At 46.0% G+C, this 17,307-nt stretch overlaps 1 protein-coding gene across 8 annotated transcripts in view; it reads left to right on the forward strand.

Annotated features, from left to right (window-relative positions):
• Frmd5 (FERM domain containing 5) overlaps window positions 1-17,307 on the forward strand; it is a 243,892-nt gene that overhangs the window by 190,133 nt on the left and 36,452 nt on the right. For 7 of the 8 annotated variants that reach the window (XM_051183558.1, XM_051183557.1, XM_051183555.1 and 4 more), the window contains exon 2: window positions 12,148-12,252. In XM_051183558.1, coding sequence (XP_051039515.1) covers window positions 12,148-12,252 — 105 coding nt within the window. Of the gene's footprint in view, window positions 1-7,401; window positions 7,420-12,147; window positions 12,253-17,307 lie in introns of those variants that run through there. The other variant, XM_051183562.1, reaches the window with a different exon arrangement.

Here is a 17,307-nt window from a genome sequence, read left to right on the forward strand (position 1 = left end):
CTTTTCATAGTATTGAACTTCACATATACTAGGCAAATGCTCTAGCATTCAGTTATATCCCCAGCCCCAATCCTTAATATTAATGTACTGTCTTTTGTAAAGCAGTTATTCACAAATATATACTCTATGTCTTCATTAATGCCTAATTACTCATGACTAATTTATATTGTGTGTGTCATCAATGAAAGTAACAAATAATTCATTGTAAATAGTTAAGGCATACTAAGTAATACTGGTCCCCTCTGCCCCATTGTTCCAGATGAGTAAAGTATTTGAGGGAGAAATGCATCTCAGATTTCCCCCCCAAAAAAAAAAAAATGTTTTCTCAAGCAAAGCCATTAAGCAAGCCTAAATTTAGGTTGTCAGTGCCCCATGGACTCTGGAAAGCAAGCTGTTGGATCTCATAATGAATCTTACGTCAGTGCAGTTGGAAAGGCCCACGTCGCAGCCTTTGTATGAGATTGCTGTATGGGAGGGAGGGGCTTTGTCTATAGACTCTGGTCTTTAAGGCTGTCTGTTCAGATTTCAGTTGGAATTCCATCTTCTTGACCTTCACACACTCTTAAATCATGAATTCCTAGCAGCAAAAAAAAATTGTAAAACTCAAATCAGTGGATAAATATATGTGAACACATTTCCCAATGTCCCTTAGCTAATGAAAACATAAATGAATTGGGAGCAATTCAGTTTAAAAGTGAAAACAATTTTCAGCTTCTGTGGCTAATTTGACAATACATGAGCACTGGCAATTCTCTTTACTATACTTCTTTTTGTGTTGTGTTATGTCGAGACAGATTCCGCTCCCGATGGAGCCCAGTCAGGCCTTGACCTTCACTCTCCTTGCTCAGTCCTGGATGCTGGGGTTCAGGTGTGTGCTACCACAACTGGCTTCTTAATCCAGCCCCTGACTGCCAGGCTTCTGGTGAAAACCCTTTGTACACAGCTCCTGGTGGACTGGGCCCTAGGAGGCATTGCTCACAGCACAGAGTTCCCTCAGTGTAAAAACAATCGCTAACAACAGAAGGTTAGCATTTCAGTCCTATTGGTCATGCTGGGGAAAGGGAACTTAGAATTGTGTTTGTTAGATATAATTCATTACGTGTGTGTGTGTGTGCGTGCGTGCGTGTGTGTGTGTGTGTGTGTGTGTGTGTGTGTGTGTGTGCGCGCGTGTGTTACTCAGAATCAGACCCAAAGCCTTGTAAATGCAAGGTAATCACTCCTCCCCTGAGCTACAAGCTCAATCTTTAATTTACTAGATTAAAAAATAAAAAAAGAGCTGGACATGGTGGTGCACGTCTTTAATCCCAGCACTTGGGAAGCAGAGACAGACAGATCTCTGTGAGTTTGAGGCCAGCTTGGTCTACAAAGTGAGTTCCAGGCCAACCAGGGCTATATAGTGAGACCTTATTCTGCTCTATGGAAATGGCAAGGTCTCTATTTTCATAAACATGGTTTCTATGCTTTGATAATTAGCTACAATATTAGTAATTTCAAGAAGGAAATGTGTTCTAGTAAACACTTTTCAAAGATAGTACTTGGCAAAACAGTATGCTCTAAAAATAAGTCAGTGATCTAAGAAATCTTAATTATTTCCTTAATTGAGTCAATATTCAATGACCCATTCATCCAAGTCTTTGTGCTAATGCTCAATTTAAAGACAGTTTCTCAACCTTACAGAGATGAGATCATTCTCCATTCCTGATTTTCTATAACTCCTCAGTAAATACTGTATATTCTGCTGCCTGGATATTTCTTTACCTATACTACTCATAGTCTCACTGAAAGTATTCTACTGTCTATAATTCACATAAATACAAGAAACTACCCCTCTTAAAATCCCATCACCTGCCCTCCACCACCTCACTCTTGTCTACCCCTCCAAACTGATCTGCTAGACCTCATTGTTCCCAACATTCAGCTTAAATTCTTAGAACAAGTGCTGCTCTTGATGTACTGTTCCCCGGGCTGTTCATCCACTCTTAAGCCATCAGATCCCCATGCCTCCTCGATGAGTCACTTCCTTCTTGAGTTCTGTCAGTAGCACCATTCCTCCACCATACTTCTGGTATCTGGTATGGCAACTTCCATCTGTTGTAATTTGAAAGGAGTTCTTCCCCTGCTCCAAAACAAGATTGATCCTGTATTCAGTGGGAAATTGAGGGAATGGTCCTTTTAGCCCTTGTCTCTACTCTATCTGGCAGAAAGACAGAACTCTTTCCCAGAGTCTGGTGTTGTATATGGTACACTTCAGAGGCCACCCCAGATCCTAGTCTGTTCACTGGACATCTTGCTTGTTTGATGTCACTGCTTTTCTAAGCTCTATGACAAGTTAAAACCAGCACACCTGAGAACAACATGGAAGATGCTCCTTGGGAGAGCCTTGCCCTTAGAGCATCTCAGCGATGGGCCTCTCTCTAAGGCAGCAGCAGCCTTTCTTGTCTTGACCTGGTAACTACCTTTGGATGTGCAGGTGTGAAAGAAGGTTAAGAACAACTCTTGGCTGTGTGGGAGGATTTTGTATAGCTCTGTTAATCTGCCTCCTTGGCTCCCCAGACTGGGGGATTTGGGACTGGTTACCAGCTAACATCTGTTCTCCATAATTTAAATTGTTTTTGTTTGAAAAACATCTCCCCACAAGAAAAGCTGGAGAGATGCATCCACAGTATAAAAGTATCTATACTGCTTTCTCAGACGACCTCAGTTTGGTTCATGGCACCAAATTGGAAAGCTCACAGCCACCAATATCTCCAGCACCAGGGAATCCAGTGCCCTCCTTCCTCCCTCCCTCCCTCCCTCCCTCCCTCCCTCCCTCCCTCCCTCTCTCCTTCTCTCCCTCCCTCTCTCTCTCTCTCCTTCCTCCCTCTTCCTCCCCCTTCCTCCTCCCCCCCTCCTTTCTTGCACACGCTATTTGGCTTCAAATGCTAGACATTTCTTAGTTTAAAATCCTCAAATACTTTTGCCTGAATAACTTGTTGTTATTTGTTGTTGTTGTTGTGGGGTTAGGTTTTGAAGGCTCCTCCGTTTATGCAATTGTGATGGTTAATATTGAAGATCTCCTTGACAGGGTCTAGAATTCTGGAATCACCAAAGAGAATGTCTTCAGGGGCACATTCTACATTACATAATTGAAGTAGGAAGGCCTACTCTAAATATGTGGGATGCCATTCCATGGAGTGGGATTCTAACCAAATTAGAGAAAGAAGCAAGCTGAGTGCTAGCATTCATGTTTCCCGGCTGAGGATACAATGTGTCCAGCTGCCTCGTGCCTTTGCTACCGTGCTCGGTGCTTGCCTTTCCTTGCTTATGTTGTTGGCTGATATGTTTGCCACCCACTGAAAAGAGAAAAGTAACCAATACAGAGCATTCACAGAGAAGCTCGGTGTCTGAGTGCTTCCAGCAAAAATGATTCTCCTGTTGACATGGGTCAGTAGCACCCAGGTCCAAAAGAGTCAACACGTTCAGAAAAGAATTTGATAAATGGCTGTGTATGTGTGTATGGCTGCATGTTTAGAGGCACAGTCAGATAACTGCAAAGCCAGCTCAAGCTGCATGGACAGATGAAGCTATGGTTTGCTTTTGCAGGCCATATGAAGAACTTACAGGATGTGTGTTCACTGTTTGAGATGAGTGTGTGCCTTGGAACAATGTAGACTTAGATTTGAGCCCCATGTGCTGGTTGTATACTTAGGTATTTTACTTTGCTAAGCCTCAGTTTCCCCCTTTCTAAAGTGGGACTCATAGGAACCTTCCTTGTAAAATGGTTAGCATTGAAAATAATGCTTGCAGAGTAATAAGGCTTGTAGAACACTCTTCACAATGTTTGGCTCCTAAGATAAGGTGGTGACAGGTTTTATGGGATAGGTGACATGATGGACTTTGTTTCACTCACATGCAGTCACCCAGTGACTGCACAAGGAGACTATGTAAAAAGGCCTGCTATCTTGACTTAAAGCAAAGCAATCAAAGAACTGCCCCAGGTCCTTGACTCTCCAAGATGCAGCCAGGTCAGTGGAAGGGTAATACGGCAGCTTAGCATTTCCCTCCAGTCCCTTAGCATCCTTCCTCTCCCTGCCATGGGCACTGATCCTGAGAACACTTCTTTCATGCTAAACTGGGTCTCAGAGTCTCTTTCCAAAGCAACCTGATTATAACTGGTAACAGTGCAGGCAACCATGCTGGGTTACTTATCGTCTGTTGATCTGAGTATAGCACTCAAAGAGCCTGTGTACCTTGGCCAGGTGTCAGGAATATGCTTGAGAAAGTTGGATAAGACATTAGACAAAGGAGAAGTCTCAAGACACGTGTGCAATTTGCCCATTAAAAGGCATTTGACTGGTGGTGGTGTATGCCTTTAATCCAGCATTCAGGAGACAGAGGCAGGAGGATCTCCCTGAGTTCAAAGGCATCCTGACTAAGGGTTCAAGGACAGCCAGGGTGGTTACATGGAGAAACCCTGTCTCAAAGAAAAAAAAAAAAAAAAGAAAAGAAAGAAAGAAAGAAAGAAAAAGTGACATTTGACTATTTCTGGGAGGCACAAGCATCCTAATGCCAGTCCACATGAGTCTAGGCGCACAGAAGTGTTTTTGCCTTTCTTCTGAAAATAGCTTGGCTATACGGTTTACATCAATATAATTAAGCAAATGTAGTGATTAGTCTTTTCCAATATTAAGCTTTTAATAACCTCTCAATGGCACAGGCCCAGCCAGAGGCCTTTCCACAAGCAGAATGCTCTCCTTGCCTGTGTATGTGCATTGGTGGCATTAAGTGGTTATTGTACAGCTCAGCTTGCATTCCAGGCATCTTATGAAGAACTCAGTGGCATTTAGGCTAGACTCCCTGTTGTCCTCAACCCCTCCCCCGAGTACATTCCATAGAGTTAAAACAAATTAGACAAGGGTTTATATCCATGAGACCAATCCTGTGTATGGCGGTTTGTACCAGAATGGCCCCAAAAACTCGAGTATTGAATGCTTTATCCCATTACTGGTGCTGGTTGAGAAGGATTGGGAGACACCCCTTGATGGAATGGGAGTGGCCTTGCTGGAGGAGGTGTGTCACTGGGGGGATAGGCTTTGAGGTCTCAGACACCTCATACCAGGTCCAGACACGATCTGTCTGTCTGTCTGTCTGTCTATCTATCTATCTCTATCTGCTGCCTGCAGATCAGGATGTAAAACTCTCAGCTACTTCTCTAGAGCCATGTCTGCCTGCTTCTTGGCATGAAAATAATGGATTAGCCCTCTGAAACTGTAAGAAAGCCCCCAATTAAATGCTTTCTTTTATAAGAGTTGCCCTGGACATGGTGTCTCATCACAATAGAACAATGACCAAGACACTGTGCTGATTTCTAGGGTTAAGTGTCAGACTTGGATTTGTACAGGGAGAGCATCTCCCAAAACAGCCTTAACCCAGCTTGTCTTTTTTCTGTCCTTTCTTACACTGATTTCACCAAGCAACAGAGTTGAAGACCCAGGAGGAGGTAGCTCATCCAGAAAGATCAGCCATTGCAAATTAGCCTGTCCCAGTTCACTTATTAACTTATTAACTAATAAAAAAATACTTCCTGAAGATCATGCACAAGGGCCTAGGCTGCGACTTATGCTGGCACTCACTGGATACCCGACTTCATGTCTCTCAGAGAAAGGTGGACACAGACACAATAAGGCCAGGAGCAGGACAGTGGTACACTGTCATGAGACCAAAGAGAAACTCACTTTCCCCAAGTCACATATCAAAGCCCTGTGTCTGTGTAACCTTGTGGACACTTTAGAGCTTTGCTCAGGGAAACCCCCAGAACCCAACAGTTGGGTGTTTCCCTCGGTGGTTTCCAACCACTTTATAGCCTTGAAATAATGTAATGTTCAGTTGGCAGCAGGCAATGGCAGACATCTTCAGCAGTGACATCTCAACCAGACTTGGGTCACAATTTGTAGATGTGCTGGGCAGTTACACAGAGGTGGTAGAATGTGCAAGTGACCTTGCTGGGCAGGGGCCCTTGCACTTACCCCACTGCCCAGACCTAGCATGAGGAGCAGCCACACCTGTGCAGAAGTCAGGCTCCTCTACCTGCTTTCTGCCTCCCACTAGGAAGCCTGGGCCACGAGTATACCTGGAGCTCCAAAGACCGAGTCATCCTGCCCCCTCCTCTAATGTATATTAGGAGATACACTTCCAGGGCCAAGAATTATTTGTTATCCAAGAGGCACCTCTTGTGCCTTGCACTGGATCCATCTGTCATAGTGAAAAGACTAGACTCTTCACAGGATAGGAACTTAATTCACACAGGTGCTCACTTCCTTAGGCCTGCTAGAGAGGCAGTTTCTAGAACTGAATACATTTCCATTGTCCTTTCTCTTTACTTTGAGCAATGGCCCCAAGGTTTTGTTTTTTGTTTGTTTGTTTTCAATTGCATAACCTAGCAATAAATATCTTAAATGTCTACATTATTAAAGCTACTTTATCACCCTTTTTAAATTAATAGTCAAACATGATATCTCGTGCCTGGAGCTGGAGGTAGAATGATTAGAAGTTTGAGTCCAGCCTCTGCTATAAAGGGAATTTGAGGCCAGCCTGAGCTACATAAAACCCTATTTGCAAAAAAAGGAAAAAAATTAACTTTAAAACAAACTTTTTAAAAGTCCTGTTTTAGTAGATGAACATAGAATATGACAATGGCTATCACCTAATAAAATCAAAGGCTTTGGGCATGTTTGTGGGAAATGAGATCATTTGGGAGATGGAAAATGGGGGCATGGAGAGAAAATAACTTATTCAACATACTGCCTCTCCCTGTATCACCTGGGCTTTGTCCCACACTTGCCGGCTGTTGAACTCAAAGGACTTGCTTCCCTGCTGTGGACCTGTCCTGCCCCTCCACAAGGGGGTGTAGTTTGGATCCTGTGTCAGGAACTGGGTAGGGAAAGGAAAGTCTGGACATAATGCTAAGACAACAGTGTAACTGAAGAGTCCAGGAGGCAGGAAGCAGAGGGTTGGGCCCACCTCCATCTCCACCTCCTAGAAACCAGAGTCCAGGGACCAGGACAGGTGTTCTGGAACAGACACCCAGCTACAGCAGAACTGCATTTGTGAACTGGGTTTGATGATACCTGCAGCCTTTGCTCTCTAGCAGCCAGGTTCACAGCAAGCGTGTAATGAGTTAAACAGTGACCTAAGCCAGTTCTCTGACCTGAGCAAGGATTGCCAGCAGGGTTTTAGCGGCACAAACCTAGCATATGAACCTACCTACCTCTGAGCTCTGGTTTCCCTTCACACCAGACTTTCCACTTTGTCGGGAGCTACATGGTCAACTGACCCTATGGCAGCCGATGTGAGACACTATGTCCTGCAGATGGCCCTCGCTGGCTCTCCCCTGCCATGAGCTTCCTGGACCACTTGCTCTTCTAGCTGCAGCCTCAGAAGGTCCTGGACATATTTTGTTGGTTAATAGCAAAGCAGAAAAAGTAAGCTCCTGGGTCCAGAGCTCAGCAAGAGTTCCCTGCTTCAAAGAAAATGTGTTTATCAGAAAAAGAGTTTAGCAGGTGCCAAGGTTAGGAAACCTGCGGCCCTGCTATCAGCGTGCGTGGCCCTCAAACTCACTTTGCCAGAAAGCTGGGCTGGGTGCAGAGTGGACTGCAGAGCAGAAAGCAGAAAATGCCGCAGGAATTGTCACACTTTTGCTCCACTCATGTGCCCGAACCTGAGAAGATGAGCTAATATGTTAGTTCCTCTGTGACACAGCATCCACACATGACCACACAGACCCTGACACTGACAAGGAAACCTGGGAAGCCTCTGTCTGCAGAAAATTGAAATTTAAGTTGGAATAGTGGCCCAAAACTGTCCCATCCCTGGTGCCGGTCTTTTCCCAGCCAGGCCTCCAAGAACAATTTGTTCAGCTCTTGCCTTTTTCATGAAGCCCATGTCTTTACAGGCATTTTCCCATGCCCGGACTCTGGTGCTTTGGAATCACAGGATCTTCTTTCTATAAACCCCTCCATCTTACCCCTGCCTCCTCCCTAAGATCCCATAAAGGCTCTCCTTTAACCCCATGAGGCCCAGAATAGAGAAAGCCATGATTATTCACCCTCATTTAGTTTGGACTTCAAATCTCTGTGCCCCTCCGCTTGGCAGGATGGGGAGAGTGGAGGTTAATGAATGGGGTTTTCTCCATGCTAAGCCCCCACCAGGGTGCACCATGCCTGACTCCATCCAGGGTGGGTTAAAAATGAAGTGCTCCATTCCCCATGGAGGGATATTCCCTTAACCTAGAGGCAGGAGGGAGGGCCTAGTCCCTACTCCAAATGACTTGACAGATTTTGTTGACCCCTCCTGGAAGGCATCACCCTCCCTGTGGAGTGGGGGGGGATGGGAGGGTGGTTGTGGGAGAGTGGGAGAGAGGGAGGGAAGGAGAGGGAACTGGGATCCATACATAAAATAAGAAAAATAAATGGGAAAAAAAAAAAAAAAACGAAGTGCTCTCCTGCCCAAGGCTGTTTATTATGAGGCAGAAAATGCAGTTAACCTTAACTGGTTTGGGTCACTGGCCCAAGCTTGCTTTTTCCTTGCAGCCTCTGTCCCCTTGTGAAATAGTGAAACAGAGACCCAGAATTAGGCACACCAAGGAGCAGACATAAATATTGTAGAGTTATGCTTAGAGGCCCATGAGTCACCACTCTGTACCACACAGAGAATAAATTCCTTCACTTACATACACCGTTATTTTCAATATATACGCACTGTTATGATTCATAAAGCACAGTTACTTTAAAAAGAGTGCTTAATAAGCTACGATGACCCAATAACGTCTTTGGGAAGAGAATACCTCCCAAGTTTAGCTGGGGATAAGGGCTTGGGTCCTTTGCCTTGGCTTCCTTGACAGAAGATAAACAGACTCAGGCTTGGAGCTCTGACTTTGGGACTGAACAGTGATGGACTAATAGCTCAGCTGCCTGTTTCTCCAGCCAGGGTAACCAGCGACACATTTGTCTCACACTTTTCCCTATCCTGGGTTTCTGTGTGGTTGGAAATCAGCTTCTTTGGGCATTAAAACTCCTGCTCTCAGCTGGGTGGTGATGGTGCACGCCTTTAATCCCAGCACTTGGGAGGCAGAGGCAGGAGGATCTCTGAGTCGATAGAGTAGGTTCTAGGACAGCCAGAGCTGTACAGAGAAACCCTGTCTTGAAAAACATAAAGCCTCATGCTAACTTTTTAAAAGGCAGTAACTACCATGGTGTGAATAACGTTTGAAAACCCCACACCCTGCCAGTGTCTTCTACTCTTCCATTCCAGCTGCTCTGAGGGAAGTACTGGCCTAGAATGTGCTGCATAGACTGAGCTTGAACACACTTCCTCCCCTCCCTGAGGACTCTAATTAGGAATGTAAGCTCATGTTCTGCAGCAGCAACAAGGAAGGAGTGGACAGACCCTGCTCTAAGAGACAACTGCTGCTGCTGGGGTCCTTTTAAAGACTTGGCTTGTGACTCACCAGCCAGAAGCCTCAGGATGACAGGACACCAAAGAGTGTAGGGTCGGGGCTGCTGCTTCAAGAATGTGCTGTAAGAGGGAGCAAAGGGGGGGGGGACACCTTCACGTGGCTCCCTCCTTCAACTAAGCTGCACAACACTCAACTTCCAGCCTCTGCAAGAGTAAACTCCTAGAGATATTTGCTGAAAGATTTAGCATCCTGCCCTAGTTCTTCCATAGTATAGGGTGAGCTGGCAGAGCAGAGTGGGTGAAGAATGAGCCTTTCGTGAAAATCTTAATAACGTACCTGTTGTTGGAGTAGGGCCACGCCCTTCTGTGATTGCCATGAACCAGGCCACTTCACCGGTTAAGGTCTTTGGCTCCTATACAGCATTGACAATTGGCTGCAAAGTTACACATAAACTTGCAGACCAGAGGGCATCTGAGCTGAGCCGCTGAGCAAGTTGGGACAGCTGCAAAGACAGAGCTTTGCAGGGCTCCAGATGTTCTGATAGGCCCTTCCCTATAGGTCCGTCTCCTGGCTCATGAAGGGTACCCAGGCAGGACTGGGAAGTAGAAGGTCTGAGTTATATTCTATGTGACCTTTCAGCCAACCTACACTCTCTTTATTGAGTAGTTTATCCAACTGATACTGTGAAGCCCTGCTTGTGTTGTATAAGACATAGTGCTAGGTTCTGGGAAGGCCGCTCAGAAGAAGCGAGTAAGAGAGAAGCATGGGAAGAAGTTGGCAAGATAACTGAGTGTTGTGAAGTGTCGGGAGGGACGTAGACAGGAAAGTGATGCAGAGTTGGGGCAGCCAGCCATTCTGTAGACCTCTGCAGAGGGGCCTTGGCACCAGAGCCTCAGAATAACAGGGTGAGAGGAGCTACAGAATGGTGTTCCAGGCAGGAATGCAGAGACACAGTAGAAGAGCTAAAGCTAAAGCAAAAGGGCTGTTGCTGGAGTGGAGGGTGGAGGGTGCTTTGGGAAGAGCTCAGAGAGGCAAGAGCTAGGCTAACATAGGATATTAGAGACCCTGGCAAGAGCTAGGACTGTATTCTGAGAGCGTGGGAAGACCCTGACTGTGTTAAGCAGAGGTGAGAAGTGTAATTAAAGATCACTGTCACATTGCTGTAGTAGGTTAGGAGCAGTTTCCATTAATGGGGATCTGGGTAAATAACATGAGGTTCACTAGACTGAATACAGTGGTATAGACTGAGACATAGATGTGTGCTACTATAGAAGGGTTTGCAAAATAGCTCCAGAAGACAAAACAAGAAACAGTATTATAATTGTGGAGGTGTAGAGTCCAGCTCAGGGCAAGAGCAATTGTGAGTCCCTGGGTCCCCTAATACTAGGGGGAAATGTATCACAAATGTGTTGTAAGGGCTAACAAATGGCTCAGCAGATACAAGGCCTGCCACCAACCTGACCGATGATCCAAGTTTTTTCTTTTCTTTCTTTTTTTTTTTTTTTAGACAGGGTTTCTCTGTGGTTTTGGAGGATGTCCTGGAACTAGCTCTTGTAGACCAAGCTGATCTCGAACTCACATCCACCTGCCTCTGACTCCCAAGCGCTGGGATTAAAGGCGTGCACCACCACCGCCTGGCTATAATCCAAGTTTCAATCCAAGTTCATATGGTGGGAAAAGACTCCTGGAAGTTGCCTCTGACTTCTACACATTCACTGTGGAATGCACATACACACACACACACACACACACACACACACAGAGAGAGAGAGAGAGAGAGAGAGAGAGAGAGAGGTGTATACATAGTATATATGTAATATACATATAATATACATAATGTATTTTAAAGAGTCAACACCCATGCCTATAGATGTACGATATAGAGACTATTACATAACATCCTGTTTGCAGGTTTCCCCTAGGAAAACCATGGGGGACTAGGAGGGGCTAGGAACTAACTTTATAGCATATTCCTTTGTACACTTGAATAGCTTATACTGTGCTTGTCTTACTTATTCAGCAAACAAAAGACAAAATGTCTTAAGTTGTGATCACTCTAGATACTGTGTGGAGAGGGACTAAGCAGGGTGAGAGTGGAAAGAGAATGTACTAGAAGGCTCAGGAAGTAGGTGTGTGCTGCAAGACAGGTGTGGTTTGACCTATGGAGTTGGCAATGGGGATGAAGAATAGTGGATGAATTCAGGAATTCTCGTTCTCTGTGGTGGGAACTTGTTGAGTTTCTCCCAGGTGCTAAAAGGCTCCAAATGCCAGAGACTGCATGAAACATCACACTGTGGAAGGCTGTTATGAGTGTACTCTACCTTCATATCCACATGCAATTCACAAACCATCCTTATAATTTTAAAAACAAAATCTAAAGCCAGGCATCACAGTGCTGGAGAAGCTTGCTGTCCAGCCAGTCTGACCAAGTCTGTGAGCTTCAAATTCACTGAGAGCTCTTGTTTCAGAAGGAAGACAGTGACATTGACCTCTAGCCTTCATGTGTGCATGTACGTACACACACATGCACACAACACACAGATGGACTCATACATACATGCACACACACATACATACATATACGTACATACATACACACCCTAAAGAGTTACACACAAATACATAACACACACCTGCATATACCTCTTATGCCAAACATACACAAGTCACCTTGAAGTGAACACATTTCTCAATGGAGCTTGCTTGCTTTGCAGAGAGATGCCAAAGGCCAGTACCTGTTTGACCTCCTTTGCCACCACCTGAACCTACTTGAGAAAGACTACTTTGGGATTCGTTTTGTGGACCCGGATAAGCAGCGGGTAAGTCAAAATTCAGAGCAGAGATGGCACACAGGGTTAGCTAACAGGCCTGAATCTTTGGATGTATGTGACGCATATTCAAAGTTTAGCCAGGCCCTGTAGTTGGTGTCATCACTTCAGATCATCGCACTGAACCTGAAAGTCTACACCTGAAGGAACCTGACATTTCACAGATGCCAAAAAGGCAGCCTCAAGAGCTTAAGCAACTTGCCCATGGATGCCCACACGAGGCGTGGCTAGAGGGCGAGGGTTGAGGTAGAGCCTTACTGGGCAATGGGTCTAGGCAGGAGAGAAGGAACCAGACAGATGTAAGCCCTTGAGCACCTTGCAAAGCCTGTAGATATTTCTTGGCCCTATGCAGTAAAGACAGTTGCAGGCCGCAACAAAGACTGGTGTCTCAGACAGAGAGAATCAAGTCCATTTCCCTTGGGCCCCTTCATCATCTCCAGCATCACTTCCCCAACCTGCCTCCTCCTCTCTGTGGTCTAGCCATATATTATACTCCTGGCATGCTGTCTCCCTTTTCAAACCCTCAGTTCCCCTGCCTGGAGCATGTGTCTCCTTTTCCTCATATTCCACACTCCATAGTTTTCTCCTGATCTCCCCCCCCCCCTTTTTGTTTGTTTTTGTTGTTTTGGCTTGTTTGTGTGTGTGGTTTTTTGTTTGTTTGTTTGTTGTTTTTTGAGACAGACTTTTTCTGTGTAACAGCTCTGTCTGTCCTAGATCTTGCTTTGCAAAACAGGCTGGCCTCAAACTCACAGAGATCTACCTGCCTCTGCCTCCAGAGTGCTGGCATTAACAGGTATGTGTCCCCTTTTCTTTTTTGTAGATGTGTTTTTATTTTATTGAGGTGTATGTGTGTTTGTCTGGGTGTGTTATGTCATGTGGACATCAGTGCCCTCAGTGGCCAGAAGAGCACGTTGGATTACCTAGAGTTACAGACAGTTGTGAGCTTCCTGTAGAGGACTGAACCTGGGTCCTCTACAGGAGCAACAAACACAACTTCTGAGCATTTCTCCGGGCCCAAGGCTGCCTTCTTGTCATACTTACGGTCTTCCCTGACCCTGCTGTATATTCCTCTCTGTCCCCCTATCTCCTCTAATGCCTACGCATCCGCCATAGCTCTTCCTGCACTGTGTTATGAATGCCTTTTGAATTCCAAGGGGGAGCACACAGACTGTGTCCCATCCATCATTGTCTCGTGGAGCCAGTGCAGGACCTAGAGTGCAGCTGGCACTCAGTAAGCATTTGCCAAAGCAATGAGTTAATGATTTGTGGTGCCTTGATGTTCACCTTCATCTTCCCAGCCTGCAGACAGCTGCACTTCTGCAGCTTTGATTCATCATCCCTTCGCTGACTGTGAGGGTGTGCTATCTGACACCCCAAGGAAGTGGGAAAATATGCAGACACATGCAGGCTGCATGCTCCTGCTCCCTCGCCACCCATGTTCATCTGCCACTCTCCAAAGACATCATCACAACCCTACAGCTTCATAAATGCTGGAGGGCCCTCCTCCTTAGGTCCGGGATTTCCTTCACCGCTCCCAACAGGACTGTCTCTACTATTATCGGGGGATGGGGATGGGGGGTATGGAAGACTAACAAGACACAGCATCCCGGCACTACCCAGAATGATGGGTGTAGTGTGGATGTGCCCTTCACCGTGCCACCGTCAAATGCTGCCCGCCCTTTGGTTGCCTGAGCCACTTTGTCCTCCACGCCATATTTAGGGTTGTGTGGTAAAGTTTTAGAAAAGACTCTGAGATGCCTACCTTTTGGGTTTCCTCTGACTAGCCCCGCCCCCACTCTTGTGAGCAGCATCAGTGTTTGGACATTTACCCCCACATCTGTCCCTTGTTCTTCTCTGTTGACATGCTGTCCTTAGCTCTGGACCTTTGTGTGAGGCCACAAAGTGCCTGGATAGCAGGAAACTGTCCTCACTGCCGTGTGTGCCCATTCTCTAGAAAGTGGCACACACACACACACACACACACACACACACACACATACACACACACACACCGCTCCCAGTGTTTGCTCAGACTAAGCTTTCTCTCCTCTTGTCTTTCTTTTACTTAAATAACCTTTTATCATTTATTTTACATACTGACCACACTTCCCCCCCCCTCCTTCCATCCCATCCCCCGCTTTGCATCTACACCCCTTCCCATCCACTCCTCCTCCATCTGCATTCAGAAAGAAGCAGTCTTCCCATGGGCTTTACCAAAGCACAGCCCGTCAAGTTGAGGGCAGGACCGAGCTCCTCCCCTCTTGTCAAGGGCTGGGCAAGGTCATCCAGCATGGGGAACAGGTTAAGTGCCAGGGACAGGTCCTGATCTCACTGCTAGGAGCCTTACATACCGAACAAGCTACACAACTGTCACGTGTCAGTCCCATGCAGGCTCCCTAACTGTTGGTCCAGGGTCCAACAGTCCAGCTCAGGTCAGCTCGGTTCCGGTCATGACCCCTCTGGCTCATACAGTCTCTCCTCCCTTTCTAGAGCTAGACTCCTGGAGCTCCCCCCAGTGCTTGGCTGTGGATCTCTGTATCTGTTTCCATCAGTTACTGGATAGAGTATCTGGATAGAGCACCCTCTCCACTATTGCTATGAGTCTTAGCTGGGTCATCCATCCTTGTGGATATTCCTGGTGGTTTCCCTGGTGCCAGGTGTCTCCCAAACCCCAAAATGTCACCTACATCAAGATGTCTCTTTCATTACTCTCCCCCAACCCCATTCTACCCCTAACCTGCCTCCTGCACCCAGCCTGCCCAGCCTACTCCCTCAAGTTCCCATCCCTCTATCTCCCCCACCACTGCCCCCAAGAGAGCTCTCCTATTCCCCTTTCCCAGGGAGATCCATGCATACTTCTTTGGGCCCTCCTTGTTATCTAGCCTCCCTGGGGCTGTGATCGTAGGTTGGTTATCCTATACACTACTACTAATGTCTGCTTATGAGTGAATACATACCATGTTTGTCTTTCTGGTTCTGGATTACCTCACTCACCATGATTTTTTCTAGTCCATCTATTTGCCTGAAAATTTCATGAGGTCATTATTTTTGTACAGCCAAGTAATACTTTATTGTGTAAATGTACCACATTTTCCTTATCCATTCTTTGGCTTAGGGACATCTAAGACTCTGTTTCTAGACTCTGGCTATTACAAATAATGCTGCTATGAACATAGTTGAGCAAGTGGCCTTGTGGTATGATTGAACATCCTTTGGGTATATGCCCAGGAGTGGTATAACTGGGTCTTGAGGTAGATTGATTCCCAATTTTCTGAAAAACCTCCATATTGATTTCCACAGCAGCTGTACAAGTTTGCACTCCCACCAGCAGTGGAGGAGTGTTCCCCTTTCTCCACATCCTCTCCAGCATAGGCTGTCATCAGTGTTTTTGATCTTAGTCATTCTGACAGGTGTAAGATGATATCTCAGAGTCATTTTGATTTGCATTTCCCTGATGACTAAGGATGCTGAGTAATCCCTTAAGTGTCTTTTGGCCATTTGAGATTCTTCTATTGAGAATTCTCTGTTTAGATCTGTAACCCACTTTTTAATTGGATTATTTGAGGTTTTGATGTCTATTTCTTGAGTTCTTTATATATTTTGGAGATGAGCCCTTTGTCAGATGTGGGGTAGGTGAAGATCTTTTCCCATTCCGTGGGCTGCCGTTTTGTCTTGTTGATCATGTCCATTGCTTTACAGAAGCTTCTCAGTTTCAGGAGGTCCCATTTATTAATTGTTGCCCTCAGTGTCTGTGCTACATTCAGGAAGTGGACTCCTGTGCCAATATGTTCAAGGCTGCTTCTCACTTTCTCTTCCATCAGGTTCAGTATAACTGAATTTATGTTAAGGACATGCTGTCCTTAGCTGTGGACCTTAGTGTGAGGCCACAATGTACCTGTATAGCAAGAAACTGCCCTTGCTGCTGTGTGTGCCCATTCTCTAGAAAGTGGAAGTATTTCCTGGAAGTATTTGTTCTGGCTAACTGTTCTCTCCTTTAAAAAAAAAAAAAAAAAAAAAAAAAAAAAAAAAGGCCTCATCTCCCCCAGAGCTAGTGGTACATAAAGTAAAAGGGCAAAATATGTCCTGTTGATCATCTTTTAGTTAGGTCAGAATATGCTTGAGGAAACAAAGGATGTATGCGGAGTTAATCCAGATTAAGAAAGGACAAACAAGGGAAGATTTGGAAAGAGGAGGCATGGCCTTTTATGGAAAGCAGTGCTCAGCTGCAGGCTCACATAGACTGAGCACCAGGTGTACCTGGTGCTAAACCAAGAGCTCCACGCACGCTCCATGCTCCATGCATGTTTTGTTGTGCAATCCTTAAGGCAAGTGGTGTGAGACTCCAGACAGTAGATTAAGACAGGTTGTCCAGTGAAGGTAGGTGGCGAGGCCAGTCCAGAGCCCAGGGCTGGCAGGCAGGTTCTGTAGACTGTGTGGTTTTCAAGACATCATGCTGAAGTCACATGGTAGCTCAAGAGTGGGGTAATTCTGTGCCTTAGAAAAGGAACATGGGGTACCAAAGCCTGAGAGGGTCCTGGGAGGCCTTAAATGACCTGTGATGATGTTATTCTAAATCCACTAGTTCATGGTAGAGGTAGAGGAAGTGAATGCCTCACTCTCGGAGGTGTAGGACAAACTCCCTCCCCCAGGCTCCATCGTGCTCTCTACAGGACCATACTGCTGGCACACCGAGTATCTTGGGGCTCCTGTCTCCCCATCCTCCTGGGGGAGCTGCCTCTGCCATGCCCTGCTGTTTCAACTCAGCCTGAGTCTCTGCCCTCTCTTCAACCTTTTGTGCATCCTTTCAAGCCTCAAGGTGTGAAGATTGTTCCACTTTGACCTGTTTCCCCCTGAATCTCACCTTTTTCCCTGATCCCACCTCATGCTATGAGTTTGCTATTAGTTCTGGGACAATCTCGAGCTTTCTCCACTGGATCCCGGAAATCCCTCAGACAAGCTTCGACAACTTTCCAACTCCTCCTAAGGTTCTCCTGGTTCAGTCTTCCCCAAGGCTCTCACCACAGTCCAAACAAAAGCTTGCTACAG

Source organism: Phodopus roborovskii, unplaced genomic scaffold, assembly GCF_943737965.1.
Source record: "Phodopus roborovskii unplaced genomic scaffold, PHOROB, whole genome shotgun sequence".
NCBI lineage: Eukaryota > Metazoa > Chordata > Mammalia > Rodentia > Cricetidae > Phodopus > Phodopus roborovskii.